Source organism: Furipterus horrens, unplaced genomic scaffold (genome assembly GCF_987537825.1).
Source record: "Furipterus horrens unplaced genomic scaffold, mFurHor1.1.pri manual_scaffold_7, whole genome shotgun sequence".
Taxonomy (NCBI): Eukaryota; Metazoa; Chordata; class Mammalia; order Chiroptera; family Furipteridae; genus Furipterus; species Furipterus horrens.
The window spans coordinates 597,312-624,171 of NW_028327177.1; the positions used below are offsets into that span (position 1 = coordinate 597,312).

The 26,860-nt window shown below is 66.7% G+C and overlaps 1 protein-coding gene across 15 annotated transcripts in view; it reads left to right on the plus strand.

Annotated features, from left to right (window-relative positions):
- PLEC (plectin) overlaps positions 1-25,668 on the plus strand; it is a 50,949-nt gene extending 25,281 nt beyond the window's left edge. For 6 of the 15 annotated variants that reach the window (XM_090283120.1, XM_090283129.1, XM_090283118.1 and 3 more), the window contains exons 2-33: positions 2,832-2,893; positions 3,143-3,157; positions 3,300-3,389; positions 4,207-4,284; positions 4,366-4,458; positions 5,340-5,506; positions 6,137-6,252; positions 6,325-6,431; positions 6,517-6,636; positions 6,716-6,811; positions 6,998-7,125; positions 7,371-7,464; positions 7,815-7,969; positions 8,109-8,418; positions 8,496-8,573; positions 8,648-8,809; positions 8,966-9,070; positions 9,159-9,254; positions 9,409-9,534; positions 10,365-10,517; positions 10,623-10,777; positions 10,860-10,986; positions 11,069-11,252; positions 11,331-11,488; positions 11,590-11,768; positions 12,852-12,990; positions 13,092-13,448; positions 13,523-13,606; positions 13,727-13,831; positions 13,921-14,019; positions 14,929-18,309; positions 18,389-25,668. In XM_090283120.1, coding sequence (XP_090139246.1) covers positions 2,832-2,893; positions 3,143-3,157; positions 3,300-3,389; positions 4,207-4,284; positions 4,366-4,458; positions 5,340-5,506; positions 6,137-6,252; positions 6,325-6,431; positions 6,517-6,636; positions 6,716-6,811; positions 6,998-7,125; positions 7,371-7,464; positions 7,815-7,969; positions 8,109-8,418; positions 8,496-8,573; positions 8,648-8,809; positions 8,966-9,070; positions 9,159-9,254; positions 9,409-9,534; positions 10,365-10,517; positions 10,623-10,777; positions 10,860-10,986; positions 11,069-11,252; positions 11,331-11,488; positions 11,590-11,768; positions 12,852-12,990; positions 13,092-13,448; positions 13,523-13,606; positions 13,727-13,831; positions 13,921-14,019; positions 14,929-18,309; positions 18,389-24,616 — 13,547 coding nt within the window. In that variant the 3' untranslated portion in view covers positions 24,617-25,668. Of the gene's footprint in view, positions 1-1,893; positions 2,146-2,831; positions 2,894-3,142; positions 3,158-3,299; positions 3,390-4,206; positions 4,285-4,365; positions 4,459-5,339; positions 5,507-6,136; positions 6,253-6,324; positions 6,432-6,516; positions 6,637-6,715; positions 6,812-6,997; positions 7,126-7,370; positions 7,465-7,814; positions 7,970-8,108; positions 8,419-8,495; positions 8,574-8,647; positions 8,810-8,965; positions 9,071-9,158; positions 9,255-9,408; positions 9,535-10,364; positions 10,518-10,622; positions 10,778-10,859; positions 10,987-11,068; positions 11,253-11,330; positions 11,489-11,589; positions 11,769-12,851; positions 12,991-13,091; positions 13,449-13,522; positions 13,607-13,726; positions 13,832-13,920; positions 14,020-14,928; positions 18,310-18,388 lie in introns of those variants that run through there. The other 9 variants (XM_090283121.1, XM_090283130.1, XM_090283119.1 and 6 more) reach the window with 4 other exon arrangements.
- The last annotated feature ends 1,192 nt before the right edge of the window (positions 25,669-26,860 follow it).

The following is a 26,860-nucleotide window of genomic DNA, read 5'->3' on the forward strand; positions in this document are numbered from 1 at the left end:
GAGGGCCGTGGGGACACTGGCTGGTGGCAGGGTCAGCTGCTTTGGATAGTTAAGGGGTCAGGCACACGTGTAGGAGCCAGTGTTGGGCAGGGTGTCCTGGGCGGGGGCGGGGGGCGGCTGAGCAGTGTAGCCGTGTGGGAGCCAGTGGCCTGGCCCGGCGCGCACGGGGGCTGGGCCAACCTGGGAGAAGAGGTCCGAAGGTTTGAGAGTCTCAGTGGGATGGGCGGGTTGGGAGCAGCTCTAGCCTGGGGCAGGGCTGGGAGGGAGGGGCTGTGGAAGGGAGAGGATGAGCTCTGAGACCCCAGAGGAGCTCAGAGGAGGGGGGCTCCCAGGGGGACGGCTGCACCACTCTGACTGTCCCCCCTGCCCCCGGCCTGTGGAGCCCCCTGTGAGGCAGAGGGAAGGCTGGGGAAGCAGTTGGGCTGGGGCCTAGTGGGGGGCGGGGGCTCACACCCATCCTGGAGGGCAAGCCCTGGCCCCTCTGGGTTCCAGCTTCTGCGTTTCCTCATCCCACTCCTGACCCATTCCCAGGGTCCTCTGGTGTCTGTCCCCACCAAGATGACCCCTGCCCTTGCAGACAGCGACCCACCTCCTTGTCCCTGCTGGACTAGCCCAGAGCCTTCATAGAGCAGGTGCTCAGTACAGAGAGTAGAGGAGGAGGGTGTCTCTGCACGTGGTGCCAAGGGGTCTCCCCACCTGTGGGGAGGGGACTCAGACATGTGAGGGGAGGGGGTGCGTAGCCAGCTCCTGCAGGCGTGGGCCTCACCCCATGGGAGTTGGGTGCCCTCCCGTGGCCATTGAGGGGCAGCATGGACAGCGTGGACGGGGTGGGGTGAGCTTTTCCCGGAATGGGGCCCAGAGTGCAGCGGGTGGGGGGGGGCAGGGCTCACAGCTGGATCACATCAGGCCTGATGCTTCATCTGGAAAATTCCTGTGGTCTGGGTGGCGCGTTCCTTCCTCTGGCGAGTCCCGGTGCTGGCCGAGGGCTCGCACCCTTTGCCCTGTCTCCCACCTTTACAGCCCGGGGTGGTGCTATCTCTCCGAATCCTCCCCAGTGCAAACAGCCCCACACCCATCCTGCACCCACTGCCCCAGAGCAGCTTCCTTCCCAATGAGTCACAGTGCCTGCACCCCCCCCAACGGCTCTGACTCACCGGAGGAGGGGGCCCTCTGAGTGCCTCCCACCGCCCCCAGGCGCCCCCTCCCAACGAGGGGCAGAGTTCCGCAGCTCTGGGCTGGGCGGTCCTGCCTGGCGGTGAGTCAGGGCTCGGCTATGTGCTGCTCCCGCTCACCGGGGCTCTGCCTGCAGACAGGGGCATCACCCCCAGCATGCTGGGGGGGCAGTGCGGGATGGGCCAGGCCCGCAAAGGACCAGAGTGGCCGACAGGGCAGAGTGGAGCCCCGCAAGGGGCTGAGGCCATGGCAGGGCACGTGGATCTGTCGGGAGATGTGGTTTAGGGAGCTTCCAGGAAAGGACGGGCAGTCAGTTCCCCCAGGCCAGGTAGGGTGAGCGGGCTAAGGGCAGCCTGGCCCGAAGCCCGGGTTGCTGCTGAAGGGAGGAGTGGTCTGGAGCACACCCTGGGTCTAGCCCCACTCAGCCGCTGTTGCCTGGGCTGGGGGCGTCCTTTGGGATGCCGTCCGTGTGTAGTAAAATGCCAGGTCCCCTCACACCCCCGTCTTCCCCAAGGGCCGCTGCGGGCAGGGTGGGTGAGGAAACCCCTGGGTTTCCTGTTTCTGTCCGCCAGGGTGTGGTAGTGGGGGAGGGGCTGCCTGCTTTCTTCCTGCTGGGACACTCCCTCCGGAGGGTGGGCAGGGTGAGTGGGGCTCCTGGGGCGGGGACAGCGGTGCTGGGGAGTTCTGCCGGCAGGGAGTGGCCACACCAACTCGGCTGGGAGCTGAGCCGCCGCTGAGTGAGAAGGTCCTTCGCCCAGCCAGCCAGCCGCTCAGCCGCTCAGCACAGCTGCCGGTGTGCACTCAGGGCGACACAGCGCAGCACCTGGGGCCAGGGACCAAGTGCCGAGGGGGGTGGCAGCATGTCTCAGCACCGGCTCCGCGTGCCCGAGCCCCAGGGCCTGGGTCACAAGAGAACCAGCTCAGAGGACAACCTCTACCTGGCTGTGCTCAGGGCCTCGGAGGGCAAGAAAGGTAGTGGGCACTGCTCCTGGCAGGGCAGGCTGAGGCGGGAAGGGCCCACTTCCTGCGGCAGGAAGCTTGGCTCTGGGTGGGGCCCAGATTCTGAAGGTCTGAACTTGGGGGACAGACCCTGGGCTGTGTGCTGTCGGGGCCCAGGTGCAGAGTGGCCCAGCAGGGAGAGGGGGGGGCCGTGCTGGCAAGGCTGGCAGTGGCCTGTGGGCCGGGGGGTAGGGCTGCGGTGCGTGCGGGGCCCTCTGTGCCCTGCAGAAGGCCTGTTACCCTGTTGGGACCACAGGCTGTCCCCTTGCCAGCCTCCTGACCAGGCCTGGGTCCTTGGCTGGGAAGCTCTCTGCTTAGGCCTCCAGGAGGCCATGTGTATGGGGATGGGGCAGGCTGGGACTTGTGTGCTCTGCGTTCTGCGCTCTGGGCGCCGCTGCCAGCTCTGGACCCTCCCCTCTCCAGAGGGAGACGGGGGGTTTGAGTAGCAGGCTTCTTGTGGGCCCTGTAGCCCTCCTTGTCTCCACAGGGCTGGCTGGGCCTGGACCCTTGGTCTTCGCCGGTCTGGTGGGGGGCACTGGGTCTCGGTGTGACTCCAAGGCCCTCTGCAGCGCCAGCCACTGCATCTTCATGATGGTCACCTCCTGGGGGCTCCAAGGGCGTCTCCCAGGCCCCAGGTAACCTGGTCTTGTCTCTCCTAGATGAGCGGGACCGTGTGCAGAAGAAAACCTTCACCAAGTGGGTCAACAAGCACCTCATCAAGGTTGGTGCCTGTGTGTGCGCACATGCTGGGAGGACCGAGGGGACTGGGTGGGCTTGAAGGAGGGTGCCCCTGGCCCTCCAGGCAAAACAGGAGCTGCCCCGCCCCTGCCCAAAGCTGCCCTGCTCCGCCCCGCGCCTGGGGCCTCACCTTTCTTCTCAAACCTGTGAATTTCTGTCTTTCTCTGCTTCCTCCTGTCTCCTCTTCTTCCTTCTCCTGGACTCTCCTCGTCTCTCCTCATCTGTCCTGTAGCACTGGAGGGCAGAGGTAGGTGCCTCTTGGAGCCATGGGGCGTAGGCTAAGGGCCTCCTGCCTCTTGCTTTCTGGGGTCAGTGTTCCCCCCCTGCTCCCAGGGCCTACTGGTGGCTCTTGGGAGCCTGAGGCCAACCCGGACCCTCTGTCCCCGCAGGCCCAGAGACACATCAGTGACCTGTATGAGGACCTCCGTGATGGCCACAACCTCATCTCCCTGCTGGAGGTGCTCTCAGGGGAAAGTCTGGTATGTGCACTCACCTCCCCCTCTGCAGCCCCGCCTGCCTCACCTGGACGCCCCACCTGCCTTTCCTCCTCGAGGCCTTTCCCACAAGCCCACTGTGCGCAGCCAGCCTTGCGCCTCCCCGGGCCTCACGGTCCAGACTGCCAGGTCACCTGGGCATAGCCCCGACTCTGAGCTGTGGGCGCAGCCCTGCTGCTCCTCACCGAGACCCTGATGTAGTAACCTCATGCTCTGCTCTGCTTTGGTTTCTCTGCTGCTTGGACTCTGAACCTTGACCTCTGCCCTTTACCCTTTGCCCTGCTCTGGCCGGGCAGCCAAGAGAGCGGGACATAATCAGGAGCTCGCGCCTGGTGAGTGGTTGTGCCCGCTGGCCACGGCGGCACATGGGCTCCCTGAGGCTGGAGCCCAGCTCACTTGGGCCTGGCGCTCGGTGGGCAGATGGCCCTGTGTTCAGCTGCCTGCTGCGCTGCCCAGGGCCAGGCCGGGGCCACCGGGGCTGCCACCGAGAGCAGGAGGACCCCTCCCCCAATGCCACTGCCCTCCACCCGCCTGCAGCTTCCTGGCTATTGTCTCCTCCCCAGCCCCTTCCTTCCTTCCCACGGCCTGGGCCTGGCTGCTGGACTTCCCAAGCCCCTGCTGGGCCTGGCCCCCTGGCCCGTGGGCCCCTCAGCAGCCGGGGAGGGTGAACCAGGGACATGGGAGGGACTGCCGCCACGCTGGGGGACACCCCAGGTTCAACTGCACAGGTGCCTTGGGGTTCTGAGGGCGGGTGGACACAGTGCCTCTGCTCCACGGACACTGACCGGCCTGTCCCCCACAGCCCCGGGAAAAGGGGAGGATGCGCTTCCACAAGCTGCAGAATGTGCAGATTGCCCTGGACTACCTCCGCCACCGCCAGGTGAGGCTGCCTCTGGTCCCCGGCCCCGGCCCGGCTCCCTCCCCAGCTGCCTGTGTGTGACTGAGGGCCACTTGCTTGCAGGTGAAGCTGGTGAACATCAGGAATGATGACATTGCAGATGGCAACCCCAAGCTGACCCTCGGCCTGATCTGGACAATCATCCTGCACTTCCAGGTATAGTGGCCACCGGCACCTCCTGCTGCCGCCACCGCCTGCAGGGTGGCCCTAGAGTGGGGTCCTGGAGCTCCTGCTGCCCTTTCCCAGCCCACACCCCAGCCCTGTGCTAGCTCTATGACCTGAGGGCCTGGGCCTCTCCCTGAGGCCTGCCCATCCTGTGCCCTCCAGCCCTGGCTGGGCAGGGCCCACAGAGCCTCCCTACAGAGGAATGCATGCCCTGCTGGTCTAGCCGCCTGCGGGGGAAGGTTCTGGAGAAGAACCCGCTGCAGCGGCTGACTCATCCATTGCCTGCCTGGCTGCACAGGAAGCCACAAATCTGAGAGCTGGGCAGGCAGAGCCCTGGCTGGCATGGCCGCTGAGTCACACGGGCATGCAGGCCGACAGACAGGCAGGCGGGCGGGTATACAGACAGCCCGACAGGCTGGCAGGTTCAGGCCTGAGCTGCTGGGCGTACTGTGCCCAGACCCAGAGACCCTACCCAGCCTGCAGCCAGAGAGGGGCCAACTGCCCCACCCCCACTGAAACAGCGTGTGTTGGGCCTGGTTTCTGGGTGAGCTCTGGAGCCCGCAGCTGGGGTTTGGGTATGCCCCAGGCCACATCTCCCCAGCTAAGCATGCACCACGGGGCTGCAGTGAGCGCTGGGGGCTCTGACTTCCTCTGTGGCAGCTGCTGGCTACATGGGCTTGGGCCTGGAGTGTGGTGCGTCCTCGTTGTTCCACTGGCATGGGAGGGGACCCAAGGACCCTGCTTGGCCTCTGCTGGCCTGGTGGTTCCCGTGTACCCCAACTAGGTGCTGAGCCAGCCATGCCCTTTGACACATGGCTGTGGGCATGGGCGGCGTGGCTAAGCCCCTGCCTCCTGCCCGCCACACCGGGCAGATCTCGGACATCCAGGTGAGCGGGCAGTCAGAGGACATGACGGCCAAGGAGAAGCTCCTGCTGTGGTCCCAGCGCATGGTGGAGGGCTACCCGGGCCTGCGCTGCGACAACTTCACCTCCAGCTGGCGCGACGGCCGCCTGTTCAACGCCATCATCCACCAGCACAAGTAGGGGGCCGGGGGTGCCGAGAGGGGCTGCAGGTCAGGGACACCCTGGAGCAGCTCAGCGGACGACTTCCAACAAGTCAGGGCAGGGAGGCTGGCAGAGGGGTGTCTCCCAGTGACAGGAGCCTGCTGCCCGTGTGGACGAGTGCCCAGGCCAGCCTCCTCCTCAACTGGGAGGTGCAGGCCCAGCCCCACCCACACCCTGTGTGCCTCCCCCGGGGCCCCTCCAGGCACCCTGGCTTTCTTAAGACCAGAGGGCCAGTGGGCTGCTGCTTACTGCAGCCCTGAGTGGATGCCTCAGAAGGGGTCTGGGTGGCTGTGCTGTGCTGGGGAAGTCCTCAGAGGACCTCAGCCCCAACCCAGGACCTGGGGCCCATCGGATAGGGTGGTTGTGGGGAGCTCAGGCTGCCTGGCACCCTCTGCTCAGCCTGCCCCACCTGCACCTGTGCTCGCTGTGGGCCCCTTCGGCGCGGGGGGTAGTCCCAAAGTACAGAGGGCCTCCTGTGTGGGCAGAGCTGGGCACTGTATTTTGCTGGGTGTGTGGGGCTGGGGCTGTCGGTGGGATATGCGGGAGCCCCCAGGCCTCGCTGCCCCTGCGCCTGCTGCCCGCCTCACTGGCCGCTGTGCCCGCAGGCCCATGCTCGTGGACATGAACAAGGTGTATGGCCAGACCAACCTGGAGAACCTGGACCAGGCCTTCTCTGTGGCGGAGCGGGAGCTGGGAGTGACCCGGCTCCTGGACCCTGAGGGTGCGTGCCGCTGCTCCTCCTCCCGCCCCTGCCCTCTGCCTGCATGGGGCCTCTGACCTCTGTCCCCCACAGATGTGGACGTCCCTCAGCCGGACGAGAAGTCCATCATCACATACGTCTCGTCCCTGTATGACGCCATGCCCCGCGTGCCTGATGTACAGGACGGGGTGAAGGCCAATGTGAGTGGTGGCCAGTGGACCCAGGTCAGCGGTGGGGGTGGGTGTGTGGGTAGCGTACACCCTGACGGTCCCGGCCTGCCCGCAGGAGCTGCAGCTGCGCTGGCAGGAGTACCGGGAGCTTGTGCTGTTGCTGCTGCAGTGGGTCCGGCACCACACGGCCGTGTTCGAGGAGCGCAGGTTCCCTTCCAGCTACGAGGAGATCGAGGTGGGCTTGTCTGCTCGGGCCAGGCGGTGTGCCTGCCATGGGGGCCCAGGCCTGGCGCCTGACCTCCCTGTCCCCACAGATCCTGTGGAGCCAGTTCTTAAAGTTTAAGGAGACAGAGCTTCCAGCCAAGGAGGCCGACAAGAGCCGGTCCAAGGGCATCTACCAGTCCCTGGAGGTGAGCGGGGGTCCTGGAGGGAGGTGAGCAGGGGCATCCCGGAGGTGAGTGAGGCTGGCCAGGGGCTGTTCCCTTTTGGGGCCAGGGCTGTTCCTGGATGGACAGATCCGGGGCCTGGGGGCCTGGGTGGTTTGGCACCTTCCCCCACCCTGCTGGCCCAGGCCTGAGCTTGGCTCCCGCCCACAGGGGGCAGTACAAGCAGGACAGCTCAAGCTGCCCCCCGGCTACCACCCGCTGGACGTGGAGAAGGAGTGGGGCAAGCTGCACGTGGCCATCCTGGAGCGGGAGAAGCTGCTCCGCAGCGAGTTTGAGAGGTGGGCGGCACTGGGGCGGGAGCTGTGGTGGCAGGGCGGGGCCCTGCGGTGGCTGGGGAGCCACCCGGGGGTGAGTCACTGCCCGGGGAGGAAATCCCCCCCAGACTGGGAAACCCACACGCGGGCCAGCGGGCCAGTAGCCTGCAGGCTGGGCAGCAGGGAGGCCAGGAGTGGCAGGGCTGTGCTGTGCAGCCGGGAGCCTGGCTGCAACCCCCTCTCGTTGGTCCCGTGGGTGTTGGGCGCAGGCTGGAGCGTCTGCAGCGCGTGGTCTGCAAACTACAGATGGAGGCGGGGCTGTGTGAGGAGCAGCTGAACCAGGCCGACGCCCTGCTACAGGCGGTGAGCGGGAGGGGGGCGGGGCGGGGCTCCGGGCAGGGGGCGGGGCCTGGTGGCCCCCAGCTCCTCCCTCCTGGTCTGTGGCCAACTTCAACTGCTTGCTTTGGGCTGAGCTGGCTTCTGGGTACCAGGCAGGGTACTGCCGAGGCCGCCCGAGGGCTTGCTGCTCAGAGGGTGTGGTGGGGAGGGAGAGGCCAGGACGGGTCTGGCTGCTTGGACGGGGAGAGGCCTTGGGACTGGGCTCCCCACCCCGACCCTCAGAGCCAGGGCTGGCGGTTTGAGCATCAGGAAGATGAGTGAGGAGGGAAGGGAAAAGCTGGGCCAGGGTCTGAGCCAAGGCGGTCACCTTGCAGGACATTCGGCTGCACGCTGCAGGCAAGGCGTCCCAGCGGCCAGGTGAGGTGGAGCGGGACCTGGAAAAAGCCGAGGGCATGATCCGGCTGCTCTTCAACGACGTGCAGATACTGAAGGATGGGCGGCACCCGCAGGGCGAGCAGATGTACCGCAGGTGGGCTGGGCGCACGTCCGTGTGTCCCGTCCCGTCCCCCCCCCCCCCCCCCCCCCCCCCCCGTGCAGGCCCCGGGGAGCCTGGGGCAGCCGGTCCCTGCTCCCCTGCTCACGCCCCCTGATGCCTCCGTTGCCCCCAGGGTGTACCGCCTGCACGAGCGGCTAGTGGCCCTGCGCACCGAGTACAACGTCCGGATGAAGGCGGGCGTCAGTGCCCCTGTGACCCAGGTGGCAGTGCAGAGCACGCCGCGGCGCCCTGAGCTCGAGGACTCTACTCTGCGCTACCTGCAGGACCTGCTGGCCTGGGTGGAGGACAACCAGCACCGCCTGGACGGTGGCGAGTGGGGCGTGGACCTGCCCAGTGTGGAGGCACAGCTGGGCAGCCACCGTGGCCTGCACCAGTCCATCGAGGAGTTCCGGACCAAGATTGAGCGGGCGCGGACGGACGAAGTGAGTGGGAGCCGGTGCGGTGGGCCGTAGGGTGGACGGGGTCCTGGCCACGCAGGCCTCACTGCTCATCTCTGCAGGGCCAGCTCTCTGCAGCCATCCGGGGTGCCTACCGAGAGTGCCTGGGCCGGCTGGACCTGCAGTACGCCAAGCTGCTGGTGAGTGGGGGCCGGGCAGGCGGTGGGGCAGGCCGCGGGGCTGCGGTCTGTTTACACGCCCTGCTCGCCTCCAGAACTCCTCCAAGGCCCGCTTGCGGTCCCTGGAGAGCCTGCACGGCTTTGTGGCGGCCGCCACCAAGGAGCTGATGTGGCTGAATGAGAAGGAGGAGGAGGAGGTGCGCTTCGACTGGAGCGAGCGCAACACCAACATGGCCGCCAAGAAGGAGAGCTACTCGGTGAGGTGGCCCCGCCGCTCCCACGGCGTGTCCCCAGGCTGGCTGCCCCTTGGTGGCAGCCGGTCAGGTCCAGCTCTGGGTCCCACTGGGGCCTCCGGTGGTGCTTGGGGGGAGACTGGCAGACCCTGTCCCTGAGACCTGCTGCCTTTGTGTCAGGCCCTGATGCATGAGCTGGAGCTGAAGGAAAAGAAAATCAAGGAGATCCAGAACACCGGGGACCGGCTGCTGCGGGAGGACCACCCTGCTCGGGCCACAGTGGAGGTGGGGCTGCAGGGACCGGGGACCGCGGGGACTGGAGCTTTGGGGACCGGGGGCTGCGGGTTGGGGCTGACCGGGCCCTGTGCTGCAGTACTTCCAGGCGGCCCTGCAGACGCAGTGGAGCTGGGTGCTGCAGCTGTGCTGCTGCGTGGAGGCGCACCTGAAGGAGAACACCGCCTACTTCCAGGTGAGACTGCGCGCCCTCGCGCGGTGGTGGCAGCCCTGGACCAGCGCTGCGGCTGGGGGGCCCTCCCTGCACCCATGCACCCTGCCCTGCACTCCCACCCCGGCCTCCCGGGCCCTGGGCCCTCTGCCCAGCCCGACTCTTTCCTGTCGCACAGTTCTTCTCGGACGTGCGGGAGGCTGAGGAGCAGCTGCGGAAGCTGCAGGAGACACTGCGCAGGAAGTACACCTGCGACCGCGCCATCACCATCACCCGCCTCGAGGACCTGCTGCAGGATGCCCAGGTGACCCAGCGGGGCAGGGGTGAGGGGGGAGTGGGGCAGACGGGAGGGCAGAGGGTCTGGATGAGGCAGTGGCCCGTGGGCAGCGCTGGTGCTTTGGGAAGGTCTGTGTGAAAGTGGAGGTGAGGCATGATGGCGGGGACGTCAGCGCAGTGGGACGGGTGTGGGGGACCGAGGGCCTGGGCAGGCCTCCCAGTGCAGCAGGTGTGTGGCCAGAGCAGGGGCGCTCGGTCTCAGCCCTTTCCCCAAAGTGCGTGGGTTCTCTGGCACGTCGGCCTGACCCTGGCGGCAGTGAAGGGTGGAGGAGGGCAGAGACTCTGCTGGCTCGGACTCCTGTGCTCAGGAGCGGGGGTCAGCGAAGGCTGGGGGGTCCAGGAGGGCCTGAGAGGTGCAGGCTGCTTCAGGGTCGACTCTTAAGCTGTGCACACCCTCAGACAGTTCTTGGTGGGTCTGGCGCCTTAGAGGGCTGAACGGGAGGAGGTGGGTGGCCTGCAGGGGAGGGAACAGGGTGTCGTGGGGCAGTAGTGCAGCTGGGGCCCCTCCTGTGTGACCTGGGGCAGGGGCAGGGCATGCAGGCCTTGGCAGGAAGGCAGGAGGGTCAGTGGGGGTTGTTGGAGGCCAAGTCCTGGGGACCTGCCTTGGTCCCATCTGCTCCTTTCAAGTGTGTAGCGCCCTGCGCTGGGGCTGCAGGAAGGACCCCTGATCTCAGGGTGGGGGGTGCCCGGTGTGCTGGCACATGACACAGGGTGGGCGTGTTGGTTTTCACATGCTGTTGCCCCAGCACGTGGCACCTGGACGCTGGGTGGTGGTCTTGAGCTGCCTGTCTCCTGCAGGACGAGAAGGAGCAGCTGAACGAGTACAGGGGCCACCTCTCAGGCCTGGCCAAGCGGGCCAAGGCCATCGTGCAGCTGAAGCCCCGCAACCCAGCCCACCCCGTGCGGGGCCGTGTGCCGCTGCTGGCTGTGTGTGACTACAAGCAGGCGGAGGTGAGGCTGGGGGCTGGCAGGGCTGGCTCGGGGGGCCGTGTGGCTGGGTGGCGGTGGCCAGATGGGGTGGGCATGGCCACCCTGTGACAGCTCTGGCTGCCCCAGGTGACCGTGCACAAGGGTGACGAGTGCCAGCTGGTGGGCCCTGCGCAGCAGCACCATTGGAAGGTGGTCAGCAGCCGTGGCAGCGAGGCGGCGGTGCCCTCGGTGTGCTTCCTTGTGCCCCCGCCCAACCAGGAGGCCCAGGAGGCCGTCGCCAGGTGTGTGCTCCAGGGTCTGGTCGCTGGAGTGGGTGGCGGGGGGCGGTGCCTGGCGCTGCTGACGGCACCCCTGACCCGCCAGGTTGGAGGCCCAGCACCAGACCCTGGTCACCCTGTGGCACCAGCTGCACGTGGACCTGAAGAGCCTTCTGGCGTGGCAGAGCCTCAGCCGCGACATCCAGCTCATCCGCTCCTGGTCTCTGGTCACGGTAGGGTGACGGGCCACGCGGGGTGGGGCGGGCTCCCTGGGCTGGGCCTGCCCGGCATGCTCAGTCCCCATGCTGCCCACAGTTCCGCACACTGAAGCCAGAGGAGCAGCGCCAGGCCCTGCGCAGCCTAGAGCTGCACTACCAGGCCTTCCTGAGGGACAGCCAGGACGCCAGCAGCTTCGGGCCCGAGGACCGGCTGCAGGCTGAGCGCGAGTACGGCGCCTGCAGCCACCACTACCAGCAGCTGGTGCAGAACCTGGAGCAGGGTAGGTGCACCAGCAGCCCAGGCAGGTGGGCGGGGGCGGGCAGGGGCTGGGCAGCCTATGAGCAGGTCGTGTCCCCAGGCGAGCAGGAGGAGTCCCGCTGTCAGCGCTGCATCTCGGAGCTCAGGGACGTCCGGCTGCAGCTGGAGGCCTGCGAGACGCGCACTGTGCACCGCCTGCGGCTGCCGCTGGACAAGGAGCCGGCACGGGAGTGTGCCCAGCGCATTGCTGAGCAGCAGGCAGGCGCCCCCCCACCACACCCGCCATTCCCCTGGGCCTCTGAGGGAGGGGGGCTGCAACTGGGCTCTGTGCTGAGCTCTCTGCCTCGCTCTCTCCCCAGAAAGCACAGGCTGAGGTGGAGGGGCTGGGCAAGGGGGTGGCCCAGCTCTCCAAGGAGGCTGAGGAGGTCCTGGCCCTGCCCGAGCCGTCACCAGCTGCACCCACCCTGCGCTCCGAGCTAGAGCTGACCCTGGGCAAGCTGGAGCAGGTCCGCAGCCTCTCTGCCATTTACCTGGAGAAGTGAGTCCTCGTCGGCAGCTGCGGCTGTGGTCCCAGGAGGGTGCTAAGAAGTGGGGATCTGACCACTGTGGGCTGGCCCAGGGCAGGCATGGTGGGATCTGTTGAGGGATCTGGCCACAAGATGGGTGTGGACCAGCATGGGCACCATAGACTTGGATAGAGGGGTTCAGTCCTGCCCCTTGAAGGTGGGACTTCTTGATGATTGGACCTGGGGTTAGAGGGGTGGCTTCCGGAGGTGGGGGGCTGTGGGAGTGAAGACAGGTGTCCCACCCATGTGACCTCAGGGGCTGGGAGTGTCTGAGGGAAGTACGGGCAGAGGAGGAGCCCAGTAGGGTGAGGAACGCCCACAGGGGAGGCGACCCTGGGCCAGTGAGTTTGGGGTATGGAACTAGAGTCCTTGCGGGAGGCTTTTCTTGGGGGAAGGTGGGGATGAACCCCTGGGTTGGGTAAGTAGAGGGGTAGGGCCGTGGCTGAGAGAGGGGCCCATGCTGAGGTCTTTCTGGGGGACCTATACCCTCCTGTCTCCTGACTCCCCTCCCCCATGGTCCTTTCTGGCCCCATTGCCCCTGGGGAAACAGTCCTCACCAGGGCCCCATCCTCCCACCCACCTCGTGTCCCCAGCCCAGGGACCTCGTCTGTCCTTGGCATTCACTTCAGTGCATACACACTCGCGGCTCACGGACTCCCTTTCGGAAGTGGATTGACAAATCCACCCTCCCCTTCTCGGTCCCATCTCGGACTCACCCCCGAGGCCCAGCCTGTTTCCATGTCTTTGTTTCCGACCCGTCATGTCATAGTCTCTCACGAGGCTGCTGGCAGACCACACGTCCACTTCTCTTCACAAAGGCTGACACGGGTCCCTCACAGCCAGCCTTGGGGCTGGGAGCTCTCCGGACGAAGGTGTAGCTGGCTGCTCGCTCCTCTGGCCCACAGAGCTGCCCACCAGGACTCAGGCTGGAGCGCAGCGTCCCTGTGTCCCAGAGATCCCTGAGCACCCTTCCCCCCTTGCCACCGGGGCACTGGCCTGACCGCGTGGCATTGTTGCTGCCGTGAGCCCAGCCCTGAGCCCCGCTCTCATCCCAGGCTCAAGACCATCAGTCTGGTGATCCGCAGCACGCAGGGGGCCGAGGAGGTGCTCAGGGTCCACGAGGGGCAACTCAAGGAGGCCCAGGCTGTCCCCACCACCCTCCCAGAGCTCGAAGCCACCAAGGCTGCACTGAAGGTACTGTCGCCGGGCCAGTGCCTCCCCGGGGGGCTGGGTGCACTGGGGGCCAGCAGTGGGGCACTGGGCTGACACGGCACCCACCCCTCTGCCCCCAACAGAAGCTGCGGACCCAGGCAGAGGCGCAGCAGCCTGTGTTTGATGCCCTTCGGGATGAGCTGCGGGGGGCGCAGGAAGTGGGGCAGCGGCTGCAGCAGCGGCACGGGGAGCGGGACGTGGAGGTGGAGCGCTGGCGTGAGCGGGTGGCCCAGCTGCTGGAGCGCTGGCAGGCTGTGCTGGCCCAGGTCGACGTGCGCCAGCGGGAGCTCGACCAGTTGGGACGCCAGCTGCGCTACTACCGGGAGAGTGCGGACCCGCTGGACGCCTGGCTGCAGGACGCCAAGCGGCGGCAGGAGCAGATCCAGGCTGTGCCGCTGGACAACAGCCGGGCCGTGCGGGAGCAGCTGAGGCAGGAGAAGGTGGGCCTGAGCCTGCGTGGGGGCGTGGGGCGGGGGCAGGGCTGGGGGCCTGTGCTGACCACCGCTTGCCCCAGGCGCTGCTGGAGGAAATTGAGCGCCACGGGGAGAAGGTGGAGGAATGCCAGAGGTTCGCGAAACAGTATATCAACGCCATCAAGGTGAGGCTTCTGCTTCCTGCCGACCTTGGGGCCCAAATCCCCAGGGGTGGCCCCAAGCTCAGGCCTGGCTGGTGGGGGCAGGGGCTGGGCAAGCTGGTGGCTGACCCGAGTTTCCTGCAGGACTATGAGCTCCAGCTGATCACATACAAAGCACAGCTTGAGCCGGTGGCCTCTCCGGCCAAAAAACCCAAGGTCCAGTCGGGGTCTGAGAGCGTCATCCAGGAGGTGAGGCTGAGGAACGTGCCTGTGGGCGGCTGGTGGGCCCGTGGCGGGGGCAGGGCTGACCCTGGCCGCCGCCTCCTTCCTTCCCCCAGTACGTGGACCTTCGCACGCGCTACAGTGAGCTGACCACGCTGACCAGCCAGTATATCAAGTTCATCAGTGAGACCCTGCGCCGCATGGAGGAGGAGGAGGTACGGCCTCTGGAGTTGGGGGGTGTCCTGCTGCCCAGATGCAGCCCCGGGGAGTCTGTCTGTCACCACTTACCTCAGCCCCCCAACTCCCTGCTGCCTGACGCCGCCAGCGCCCCTCCCTGAGCTCGGCCTGCCCACCTCGACTGGCGCTGCACTGCTCTCCTGGAAGGCTGGGGCCTCCTCTTTCTCCTCTGTGTGTGCACCTGCCCCGCCGGCTGTCCCACTGGCCCCTTTGGTGTCCTTCCTCAGATTCCGTGTCGTCACTCATGTCCATTGCTCTGGAAGAGCGGGGCTGTTTGGTCGTGGGGCTGGGCAGGGGTGTCCTGAGGGGCCTTGGCCAGGTGGTTGCCCAGGTTGCCCAGCTGTGTTGTTCCTCCTGCCTCCTGGGCAGCCTTGACATCAGGTCCAGCTGCAGCCTCCACTGTGGTCAGAGCTGCTGGCTTTTTGCGTCCCTCTTGAGCTGGCTCAGGTGTGCACTGCTGTCTCAGGTGGCTGCCCTGCCACTTCCCACTGGGCTGTGGGAATGGAGCCGGGACTCGCGCACTCACGGTTCTCGGGCAGGGCTGTGTGAGGGTGTGGCTCACGGGCTCTGCAAGCCGCCTGCTTTGCTCTCTCTCTCTCTCTCTCTCTCCTCCTGTCTTGTCTCATCGCCTGTCTGCGGGAAGAGGGGAGGACGCCCGAGCCTCCTTCCCGGGGCTGGTGAGCACTGGGGCCAGGCTGCGCTCGCTGCCCCGAGTGCCCTGGGCGGGTGCACGCTCCCTCCCCCACCGCGCTGTGACCTCTGTCTGCCCTGATCCCCCATCGTGCCATCCAAGTGGACTGTGGTGGTGCGTGTTCCGTGCGCGCCTGGCAGTGGTCCCACACTCACCACGCTCTCCGGTTCTCTTCCTCTCTCTGCTGCGGCCACAGAGGCTGGCTGAGCAGCAGCGGGCAGAGGAGCGGGAGCGCTTGGCAGAGGTGGAGGCTGAGCTGGAGAAGCAGCGGCAGTTGGCGGAGACACACGCACAGGCGAAGGCACAGGCCGAACGGGAGGCGCAGGAACTGCAGCGGCGCATGCAGGAGGAGGTGGTGCGGCGAGAAGAGGCAGCAGTGGACGCGCAGCAGCAGAAGCGCAGCATCCAGGAGGAGCTGCAGCACCTGCGGCAGAGCTCGGAGGCCGAGATCCAGGCCAAGGCCCGGCAGGCGGAGGAGGCTGAGCGCAGCCGGCTGCGCATCGAGGAGGAGATCCGCGTGGTGCGCCTGCAGCTGGAGGCCACCGAGCACCAGCGCAGTGGGGCTGAGGGTGAGCTGCAGGCCCTGCGCGCGCGGGCTGAGGAGGCAGAGGCGCAGAAGAGGCAGGCACAGGAGGAGGCGGAGCGCTTGCGACGGCAGGTGCAAGACGAGACCCAGCGCAAGCGGCAGGCGGAGGCGGAGCTGGCCCTGCGCGTGAAGGCTGAGGCGGAGGCCGCTCGTGAGAAGCAGCGGGCCATGCAGGCACTCGAGGAGCTGCGGCTGCAGGCCGAGGAGGCGGACCGGCGCCTGCGGCAGGCGGAGGCCGAGCGGGCCCGGCAGGTGCAGGTGGCCCTGGAGACCGCGCAGCGCAGCGCGGCGGTGGAACTGCAGAGCAAGCGTGCCTCTTTTGCGGAGAAGACCGCGCAGCTGGAGCGCACGCTGCAGGAGGAGCATGTGACTGTGACGCAGCTGCGGGAAGAAGCAGAGCGCCGCGCACAGCAGCAGGCCGAGGCTGAGCGCGCCCGTGAGGAGGCAGAGCGGGAGCTGGAGCGCTGGCAGCTGAAGGCCAACGAGGCGCTGCGGCTGCGACTGCAGGCCGAGGAGGTGGCGCAGCAGAAGAGCCTGGCGCAGGCAGAGGCGGAGAAGCAGAAAGAGGAGGCGGAGCGCGAGGCGCGGCGTCGTGGCAAGGCCGAGGAGCAGGCAGTGCGACAGCGGGAGCTGGCTGAGCAGGAGCTAGAGAAGCAGCGGCAGCTGGCGGAGGGCACAGCGCAGCAGCGCCTGGCTGCAGAGCAGGAGCTCATCCGCCTGAGGGCTGAGACAGAGCAGGGGGAGCAGCAGCGGCAGCTGCTAGAGGAAGAGCTAGGGCGGCTGCAGCGCGAGGCGGCCGAGGCGACGCAGAAGCGCCAGGCGCTGGAGGCTGAGCTGGCCAAGGTGCGGGCGGAGATGGAGGTGCTGTTGGCCAGCAAGGCGCGGGCCGAGGAGGAGTCGCGCTCCACCAGCGAGAAGTCCAAGCAGAGGCTGGAAGCCGAGGCCAGTCGGTTCCGCGAGCTGGCGGAAGAGGCCGCCCGCCTGCGCGCCCTGGCCGAGGAGGCCAAGCGGCAGCGGCAGCTGGCAGAGGAGGACGCGGCGCGGCAGCGGGCGGAGGCGGAGCGGGTGCTTGCCGAGAAGCTGGCCGCCATCAGTGAGGCTACGCGGCTCAAGACTGAGGCAGAGATCGCGCTGAAGGAGAAGGAGGCAGAGAACGAGCGCCTGCGGCGGCTGGCGGAAGACGAGGCCTTCCAGCGGCGGCGGCTGGAGGAGCAGGCGGCTCAGCACAAGGCTGACATCGAGGAGCGGCTCGCACAGCTGCGCAAGGCATCCGAGAGCGAGCTGGAGCGGCAGAAGGGCCTGGTGGAGGACACGCTGCGGCAGCGGCGGCAGGTGGAGGAAGAGATCCTGTCCCTAAAGGCGAGCTTTGAGCGGGCAGCCGCAGGCAAGGCGGAACTGGAGCTGGAGCTGGCGCGCATCCGCAGCAACGCGGAGGACACGCTGCGCAGCAAGGAGCAGGCGGAGCAGGAGGCCACCCGGCAGCGGCAGCTGGCTGCGGATGAGGAGCAGCGGCGCCGGGAGGCGGAGGAGCGCGTGCAGAAGAGCCTGGCGGCGGAGGAGGAGGCAGCGCGGCAGCGCAAGGCGGCACTGGAGGAGGTGGAGCGGCTCAAGGCCAAGGTGGAAGAGGCGCGGCGCCTTCGCGAGCGGGCGGAACAAGAGTCAGCGCGGCAGCTGCAGCTGGCCCAGGACGCCGCGCAGAAGCGGCTGCACGCAGAGGAGAAGGCGCATGCGTTCGCCGTGCAGCAGAAGGAGCAGGAGCTGCAGCAAACGCTGCAGCAGGAGGAAAGCATGCTGGAGCGGCTGCGCGGCGAGGCGGAGGCAGCGCGCCGGGCGGCGGAGGAGGCGGAGGACGCGCGGGAGCAGGCTGAGCGCGAGGCGGCGCAGTCCCGGCGGCAGGTGGAGGAGGCGGAGCGACTGAAGCAGCTGGCGGAGGAGCAGGCGCAGGCCCGGGCGCAGGCGCAGGCTGCCGCGGAGAAGCTGCGCAAGGAGGCCGAGCAGGAGGCGGCACGGCGGGCGCAGGCAGAGCAGGCGGCCCTGCGGCAGAAGCAGGCGGCCGACGCAGAGATGGAGAAGCACAAGAAGTTTGCGGAGCAGACGCTGCGGCAGAAGGCACAGGTGGAGCAGGAGCTGACGACGCTGAGGCTACAGCTGGAGGAGACTGACCACCAGAAGAGCATCCTGGACGAGGAACTGCAGCGGCTGAAGGCGGAGGTGACGGAGGCTGCCCGCCAGCGCAGCCAAGTGGAGGAGGAGCTCTTCTCCGTGCGCGTGCAGATGGAGGAACTGGGCAAACTCAAGGCGCGCATCGAGGCGGAGAACCGAGCGCTCATCCTGCGGGACAAGGACAACACACAGCGGTTCCTGGAGGAGGAGGCCGAGAAGATGAAGCAGGTGGCGGAGGAGGCCGCGCGGCTGAGTGTGGCTGCCCAGGAGGCGGCCCGGCTCCGGCAGCTGGCAGAGGAGGACCTGGCGCAGCAGCGGGCCCTGGCCGAGAAGATGCTCAAGGAGAAGATGCAGGCAGTGCAGGAGGCGACGCGGCTCAAGGCGGAGGCGGAGCTGCTGCAGCAGCAGAAGGAGCTGGCCCAGGAGCAGGCCCGCCGGCTGCAGGAGGACAAGGAGCAGATGGAGCAGCAGCTGGCACAGGAGACGCAGGGCTTCCAGCGCACCCTGGAGGCGGAGCGGCAGCGGCAGCTGGAGATGAGCGCCGAGGCCGAGCGCCTGAAGCTGCGCGTGGCTGAGATGAGCCGGGCCCAGGCCCGCGCGGAGGAGGATGCCCAGCGCTTCCGGAAGCAGGCAGAGGAGATCGGCGAGAAGCTGCACCGCACAGAGCTGGCCACACAGGAGAAAGTGACGTTGGTGCAGACGCTGGAGATCCAGCGGCAGCAGAGCGACCAAGATGCTGAGCGCCTGCGGGAGGCCATCGCTGAGCTGGAGCGTGAGAAGGAGAAGCTCAAGCAGGAGGCCAGGTTACTGCAGCTCAAGTCCGAGGAGGTATTGGCCCCTCAGGCTCGCGGGCTGGCCGGGTGGGGGGCCCCGGGCTGAGGTCCTTGACCACCCTCCCCTTCCACAGATGCAGACAGTGCAGCAGGAGCAGCTGCTGCAGGAGACCCAGGCCCTGCAGCAGAGCTTCCTCTCCGAGAAGGACAGCCTGCTGCAGCGGGAGCGCCTCATCGAGCAGGAGAAGGCCAAGCTGGAGCAGCTGTTCCAGGACGAGGTGGCCAAGGCGCAGAAGCTGCGTGAGGAGCAGCAGCGGCAGCAGCAACAGATGGAGCAGGAGAAGCGGCAGCTGGTGGCCAGCATGGAGGAGGCTCGCAGGCGACAGCGTGAAGCCGAGGAGGGCGTGCGGCTCAAGCAGGAGGAGCTGCAGCGGCTGGAGCAGCAGCGGCAGGCACAGGAGAAGCTGATGGCCGAGGAGAACCAGAGGCTGCGTGAGAGGCTACAGCGGCTGGAGGAGGAGCACCAGGCTGCCTTGGCACACTCGGAGGAGATTGCCGCCTCGCAGGCAGCAGCCACCAAAGCCCTGCCCAATGGCCGGGATGCGCCCGACGGCCCGGCCCCTGAGGTGGAGCCCGAGCACACCTTTGACGGCCTGCGGCAGAAGGTGCCGGCCCAGCGGCTGGAGGACGTGGGGATCCTGAGTGCAGAGGAGCTGCAGCGGCTGGCGCAGGGTCACACCACAGTGGCTGAGCTGGCACAGAGGGAGGACGTGCGCCGCTACCTGCAGGGTCGCAGCAGCATTGCGGGGCTGCTGCTGAAGCCGGCCAATGAGAAGCTGAGCGTGTACGCCGCTCTGCAGAGGCAGCTGCTGAGCCCAGGCACGGCTCTAATCCTGTTGGAGGCCCAGGCAGCCTCAGGCTTCCTCTTGGACCCTGTGTGCAACCGGCAGCTGACCGTTAATGAGGCTGTGAAGGAGGGCGTGGTGGGCCCTGAGCTGCACCACAAGCTGCTGTCGGCCGAGCGTGCGGTCACTGGCTACAAGGACCCCTACACCGGGGAGCAGATCTCCCTCTTCCAGGCCATGAAGAAGGGCCTGATTGTCAGGGACCACGGCATCCGCCTGCTGGAGGCCCAGATCGCCACGGGCGGCATCATCGACCCGGTGCACAGCCACCGCGTCCCTGTGCACGTGGCCTACCAGCGCGGCTACTTCGACGAGGAGATGAACCGCATCTTGGCGGACCCAAGCGACGACACCAAGGGCTTCTTCGACCCCAACACGCACGAGAACCTCACCTACCTGCAGCTGCTGGAGCGCTGCGTGGAGGACCCCGAGACTGGCTTGCGCCTGCTGCCGCTCACAGATCAGGCTGCCAAGGGCGGTGAGCTGGTCTACACGGACTCAGAAGCCCGGGATGTGTTTGAGAAAGCTACTGTGTCCGCGCCGTTCGGCAAGTTCCAGGGCAGAACGGTGACCATCTGGGAGATCATCAACTCCGAATACTTCACGGCAGAGCAGCGGCGGGACCTGCTGCGCCAGTTCCGCACGGGCAAGGTCACTGTGGAGAAGGTCATCAAGATTGTCATCACCGTGGTTGAGGAGCACGAGCAGAAGGGGCAGCTCTGCTTCGAGGGCCTCCGTGCCCTGGTGCCTGCTGCCACACTGCGGGAGAGTGGGGTAATCGACCACAACCTCTACCAGCAGCTTCAGCGGGGTGAGCGCTCCGTTCGCGAGGTTGCTGAGGTGGATGCTGTGCGGCGGGCCCTGCGGGGCACCAATGTCATTGCGGGGGTGTGGCTGGAGGAGGCGGGGCAGAAGCTGAGCATCTATGAGGCCCTGAAGAAAAACTTGCTGCAGCCAGAGGTGGCGGTGGCTCTGCTGGAGGCCCAGGCCGGCACTGGGCACATTATCGACCCTGCCACGAGCGCCCGGCTGACTGTGGATGAGGCTGTGCGTGCCGGCCTGGTGGGGCCTGAGATGCACGAGAAGCTGCTGTCAGCTGAGAAGGCTGTGACCGGCTACAAGGATCCATACTCGGGGCAGAGCGTCTCCCTGTTCCAGGCCCTGAAGAAGGGCCTCCTCCCCAAGGAGCAGGGTCTGCGTCTGCTGGACGCTCAGCTGTCCACCGGTGGCATTGTGGATCCCAGCAAGAGCCACCGTGTACCCCTGGACATTGCCTATGCCCGGGGATACCTGGACAAGGAGACCCACAAAGCTCTGTCGGCACCTAGGGATGATGCCAAGACCTACTTCGACCCCGGGGCACAGGAGCCGGTCACCTACAGCCAGCTTCAGCAGCAGTGCCGGCCTGACCCACTGACGGGGCTGAGCCTGCTGCCGCTCTCAGAGAAGGCTGCCCGGGCCCGGCAGGAGGAGGTTTACTCTGAGCTCCAGGCTCGTGAGGCCTTCAAGAAGGCCACGGTCGAGGTTCCTGTGGGCACCTTCCGGGGTAGGACGGTGACCATCTGGGAGCTCATCAGCTCCGAGTACTTCACGGAGGAGCAGCGGCTGGAGCTGTTGCGCCAGTTCCGCACGGGCAAGGTCACCGTGGAGAAGGTGATCAAGATCCTCATTACCATCGTGGAGGAGGTGGAGACAGTGCGGCGGGAGAGGCTCTCCTTCAGCGGCCTCCGCACCCCAGTGCCAGCCAGTGAGCTCCTGGACTCCGGGGTCCTCAGCAAGGCCCAGTTTGAGCAGCTGAGGGATGGCAAGACGTCGGTCAAGGACCTGTCGGAAGTGGCCTCTGTGCGGACGCTCCTCCAGGGCAGTGGCTGCCTTGCCGGCATCTACCTGGAGGACTCCAAGGAGAAGGTGACCATCTATGAGGCTATGCGGCGCGGCCTGCTCAGGCCCAGCACTGCCACACTCCTGCTCGAGGCCCAGGCGGCCACCGGCTTCCTGGTGGACCCCGTGCGGAACCAGCGTCTGTACGTCCATGAGGCCGTGAAGACGGGTGTCGTGGGCCCTGAGCTGCACGAGAAGCTGCTGTCGGCAGAGAAGGCCGTGACGGGCTACAAGGATCCCTACTCGGGCAGCACCATCTCGCTCTTCCAGGCCATGAAGAAGGGCCTGGTCCTCAGGGACCACGGCATCCGCCTGCTGGAGGCCCAGATCGCCACGGGCGGCATCATCGACCCGGTGCACAGCCACCGTGTTCCTGTGCACGTGGCCTACCAGCGCGGCTACTTCGACGAGGAGATGAACCGCATCTTGGCGGACCCAAGCGACGACACCAAGGGCTTCTTCGACCCCAACACGCACGAGAACCTCACCTACATGCAGCTGCTGGAGCGCTGCGTGGAGGACCCCGAGACCGGCCTGCTCCTGCTGCCGCTGAAGGGGGCAGAGAAGGAGGTGGTGGAGACCACACAGGTGTACACAGAGGAGGAGACCCGGAGGGCGTTCGAGGAGACACAGATTGATGTCCCCAGCGGCGGCAGCCACGGCAGCTCCACCATGTCCCTGTGGGAGGTGATGCAGTCGGACCTGATCCCTGAGGAGCAGCGGTCCCGGCTGATGGCCGACTTCCAGGCGGGCCGGGTAACCAAGGAGCGCATGATCATCATCATCATCGAGATCATCGAGAAGACAGAGATCATCCGCCAGCAGAACCTGGCTTCCTACGACTACGTGCGCCGCCGCCTCACGGCGGAGGACCTGTTCGAGGCGAGGGTCATCTCCCGTGAGACCTACAACCTGCTTCGCGAGGGCATCAAGAGCCTCCGCGAGGTGCTGGAGATGGAGTCCGCCTGGCGCTACCTGTACGGCACAGGCTGTGTGGCGGGCGTCTACCTGCCTGGCTCCCAGCAGACGCTGACCATCTACCAAGCCCTCAAGAGGGGACTGCTGAGCGCCGAGGTGGCCCGCGTGCTGCTGGAGGCGCAGGCGGCCACGGGCTTCCTGCTGGACCCAGTGAAGGGCGAACGGCTGACCGTGGACGAGGCCGTGCGAAAGGGCGTGGTGGGCCCTGAGCTGCACGACCGGCTGCTGTCGGCGGAGCGGGCTGTGACTGGCTACCGTGACCCGTACACAGAGCAGACCATCTCGCTCTTCCAGGCCATGAAGAAGGACCTGATCCCTGCCGAGGAGGCCCTGCGTCTGCTGGACGCCCAGCTGGCCACGGGCGGCATCGTGGACCCGCGCCTGGGCTTCCACCTCCCGCTGGAGGTGGCCTACCAGCGCGGCTACCTCAACAAGGATACGCACGACCAGCTCTCGGAGCCCAGCGAGGTGCGCAGCTACGTGGACCCCTCCACAGACGAGCGCCTCAGCTACACGCAGCTGCTCCGCCGGTGCCGCCGTGACGAGAACAGTGGCCAGCTACTCCTGCCGCTCTCCGATACCCGCAAGCTGACCTTCCGCGGGCTGCGCAAGCAGATCACGGTGGAGGAGCTGGTGCGCTCGCAGGTCATGGACGAAGCCACTGCGCGGCAGCTTCAGGAGGGCCTGGCCTCCGTGGAGGAGGTTACCAAGAACCTGCAGAAGTTCCTTGAGGGCACCAGCTGTATCGCTGGGGTGTTTGTTGACACTACCAAGGAGCGTCTGTCTGTGTACCAGGCCATGAAGAAGGGCATCATCCGTCCGGGCACAGCCTTTGAGCTCCTGGAGGCTCAGGCGGCCACCGGCTACGTCATCGACCCCATCAAGGGGCTCAAGCTGACCGTGGAGGAGGCCGTGCGCATGGGCATCGTGGGTCCTGAGTTCAAGGACAAGCTGCTGTCGGCCGAGCGTGCCGTCACCGGCTACAAGGACCCCTACTCCGGGAAGCTCATCTCGCTCTTCCAGGCCATGAAGAAGGGACTGATCCTGAAGGACCACGGCATCCGCCTGCTGGAGGCCCAGATTGCCACGGGCGGCATCATCGACCCTGAGGAGAGCCACCGGCTGCCCGTGGAGGTGGCCTACAAGCGCGGCCTCTTTGACGAGGAGATGAATGAGATCCTGACCGATCCCTCGGATGACACCAAAGGCTTCTTCGATCCCAACACAGAGGAGAACCTCACCTACCTGCAGCTGATGGAGCGCTGCATCACTGACCCCCAGACGGGCCTGTGCCTCCTGCCGCTGAAGGAGAAGAAGCGAGAACGGAAGACGTCCTCCAAGTCCTCTGTGCGCAAGCGCCGTGTGGTGATCGTGGACCCGGAGACGGGCAAGGAGATGTCGGTGTATGAGGCTTACCGCAAGGGCCTCATAGACCACCAGACGTACCTGGAGCTGTCGGAGCAGGAGTGTGAGTGGGAGGAGATCACCATCTCCTCCTCGGACGGTGTGGTCAAGTCCATGATCATCGACCGCCGCTCCGGCCGCCAGTACGACATCGATGAGGCCATCACCAAGAGCCTTATTGACCGCTCTGTGCTGGACCAGTACCGTGCCGGCACCCTCTCCATCACTGAGTTTGCTGACATGCTCTCAGGCAATGCCAGCGGCTTCCGCTCCCGCTCATCCTCCGTGGGCTCCTCCGTGGGCTCCTCCTCCTCCTACCCCATCAGCCCGGCCGTCTCCAGGACCCAGCTGGCCTCCTGGTCTGACCCCACGGAGGAGACGGGCCCTGTGGCCGGCATCCTGGACACCGAGACGCTGGAGAAGGTGTCCATCACGGAGGCCATGCACCGCAACCTGGTGGACAACATCACGGGGCAGCGGCTGCTGGAGGCGCAGGCCTGCACCGGGGGCATCATCGACCCCAGCACCGGTGAGCGCCTCCCTGTCCCCGACGCTGTCGACAGGGGCCTGGTGGACAGGATCATGGTGGATCGCATCAACCTGGCCCAGAAGGCCTTCAGCGGCTTCGAGGACCCGCGCACCAAGACCAAGATGTCGGCCGCGCAGGCCCTGAAGAAGGGCTGGCTCTACTACGAGGCGGGCCAGCGCTTCCTGGAGGTGCAGTACCTGACCGGCGGCCTGATTGAGCCCGACACGCCGGGCCGCGTGCCGCTCGACGAAGCCCTGCAGCGCGGCACGGTGGACGCCCGCACTGCCCAGAAGCTGCGCGATGTGGGCGCGCACTCCAAGTACCTCACCTGCCCCAAGACCAAGCTCAAGATCTCCTACAAGGACGCGCTGGACCGCAGCATGGTGGAGGAGGGCACGGGGTTGCGGCTGCTGGAGGCCGCCGCCCAGTCCAGCAAGGGCTACTACAGCCCCTACAGCGTCAGCGGCTCCGGCTCCACGGCCGGCTCCCGCACCGGCTCGCGCACCGGCTCCCGGGCCGGCTCCCGCCGCGGCAGCTTCGACGCCACTGGCTCCGGCTTCTCCATGACCTTCTCCTCCTCCTCCTACTCCTCCTCAGGCTACGGCCGCCGCTACGCCACTGGGCACACAACCCCCCTGGGGGGCCCCGAGTCTGCCAAGGCCTGAGGCCCGCCCGCCCTCGCCCTTCTGCTCTGCATGTGGCCAGGCTCCCTGCCCAGGCGCTGGGTCTTTCTTTCTTTAATGTTTAAAGGTGTCTTCCTCCCAAGCGGTGCCTAAAGTTTAACCAAAAAGACCAGACTAATACATTAATACGTGTGCTGTCCAGACAGCCTGTGTCCCAGGGAAGAGGCCAGTCCAGCTCCACTGACCACCTCACCCCCAGGTCCCTCCTTCTCTCTTCCTGCCACTCACCACAGCCAGGTGCCTTGGAGGTCCAGAGCCGGGCCCCCTGCCCAGCCCTCCCATCCCCCCAGGGAGGGCTCTGTCTGGGCAAGGTCTCCCTGCCCCATAGGCCAGCCCACCAGTTCCAGCTGCTCGGGGCAGTGGGGCACCCATCCCCAGCAGGGCCCTCCGGGTCGGCGTTTTCTCATCTGTTTCCAGGACTGACCTGCTGGCTCCAGGGGCCTTGCATGGACAGAGGGGGTCCTGGGCCAGCCATCTCTTCCCACCTGTCCAGGGAAGCCCCTTCCCCATGGGAAGATGGGGGTCCAGTCAGCAGAACCAGCTGGCCCAAGCTCTGTCCCCAGCCCCCAGCCCCTGACACTCTCTCCTGAGACCCCAGGCCTCTAGCCTCTGCTTTTCAGCCTCAGCTCCTAGTAAGTGCCTTCTGTGTCGCCCCTCACACCCCGGGCTCTGGGGGCCTGGGGCTGCCGGCCCTGGCTTGGGGTGGCTGGGGCTTCCACAGGCTCTTTCCCCTCGTGGCCCCTCGAGCCTCTGAGGTCCTGCCTGGGGTGTCCACCTGCCTGCCTCTCCCCGGGAGCCTTGGCCCTTTGGGCCCGGGGATGCCAGCTGGACTGTCTGTGCTGAGTCAGGCAGCCCACCCGGCCCTCGTCCTTGGTGGCTTTCCCCCCTGCCTCCACCCCCTGAGCTTTGCATGTTCACTAACCTGGGCCGGCGGCAGGTGGAGGCGCCAGGCTTCCAGCGGCTCAGGCAGAACACTAACCTGACCGTGGGTGGGCCTGCAGTGCCCCCCTCAATAAAAGCAATTCCACTCCTCCTGTGGGTCTCGCCTTGCTCTTTTGTCCTGAGTGTGTGTTGGGGTACGGGAGACGCTGCAGCCCTGCGCTTGGAGCCAAGCCACCATGTCCTGGCTTCGGCAAAGATGCTGGCATGTGGCTGCGTGTCTCGGACAGGAGACACCCAGACTGAGGCCCCGAGCAGATGAGGTGCAGGGCAGGGCAGGGCAGGGCAGGGGCCGGGCAAGCTCCTGCAGGTTCCAGCCCTGCTGGTCGTCCAGGCGATGACCCTCCGGTTTGTGATTGGCACTTACCTGGGGGGAGGGGGGCACATGCTCCTGTATCAGGTGGTCATCGACTCTACCCCCTGCACAGAGGTAAGTTGGTTTCTTTCAGCGAGGGGGACCCTCTGTGAGCCCCACAGGTCTGCACCGTAGCCCTGCACTTTCAAGTTTATTCCAGCTTCTGCAGGGTTTATCCTGGGCAACTCACAAGGACCCCTTGGGAGTTTGTGACTCGCAGATTCCTAGCCCCACCCTAGAACTATTGGTTCAGGAATTCCGAGGCTGCCCAGCAACCCCGCGGGCTGGTTCCAGAGCACGGTCCCGGCAGTCCTCGTGCCAGCTGCCCACCTGTTCATGTCCTTGAGCTCTGCATTCTCCACACATCCTCACAGTCCCTGGGGACCAGGCTGTCCACTGCCTGTGCCCAGATTAGGGACCTACACACTTCCGTACAGTTCTGGAAGCGGGAAGCCTGAGGTCAGCCTGTTGGCAGACTGGGTTCCTCCTGAGGCCTTTCCCTGGTGGGCAGGTGGCCCTCTCCTCTCAGTGTCCATACGTGATTGTCCCTCTGTATGTGTGTGTGTCCTGGGCTCCCCTTCTGATGAGGACACGGGTCACCGTGGGCCGGGGCCCCACATTGACATCAGCGACCTTGTTTCACCTTGTTTCCAGACACAGTCACATTCTGAGGTCCTGGGGGTCAGGACCCCAACACGTGGATTTAGGGGACGTGGCTCAGCCCATCAACGCTGCTGTGGTCATCGTGCCCCAACGTGCTGCCTGGGTCACCACACACCAGCCTTGGCGAGCGTGCGGCCGGCCAGCAGGCACTCTCCCCAAGTCCCAGCTGTGGAGGGTGCTTCCCCAGCCCACGCCTGGCACCCCACCTCCGGTCTGTCCCTCAGAAGCAGGGCCCAAGACGGCGCTGCCAGGGCACCGGGTTTGTGAAC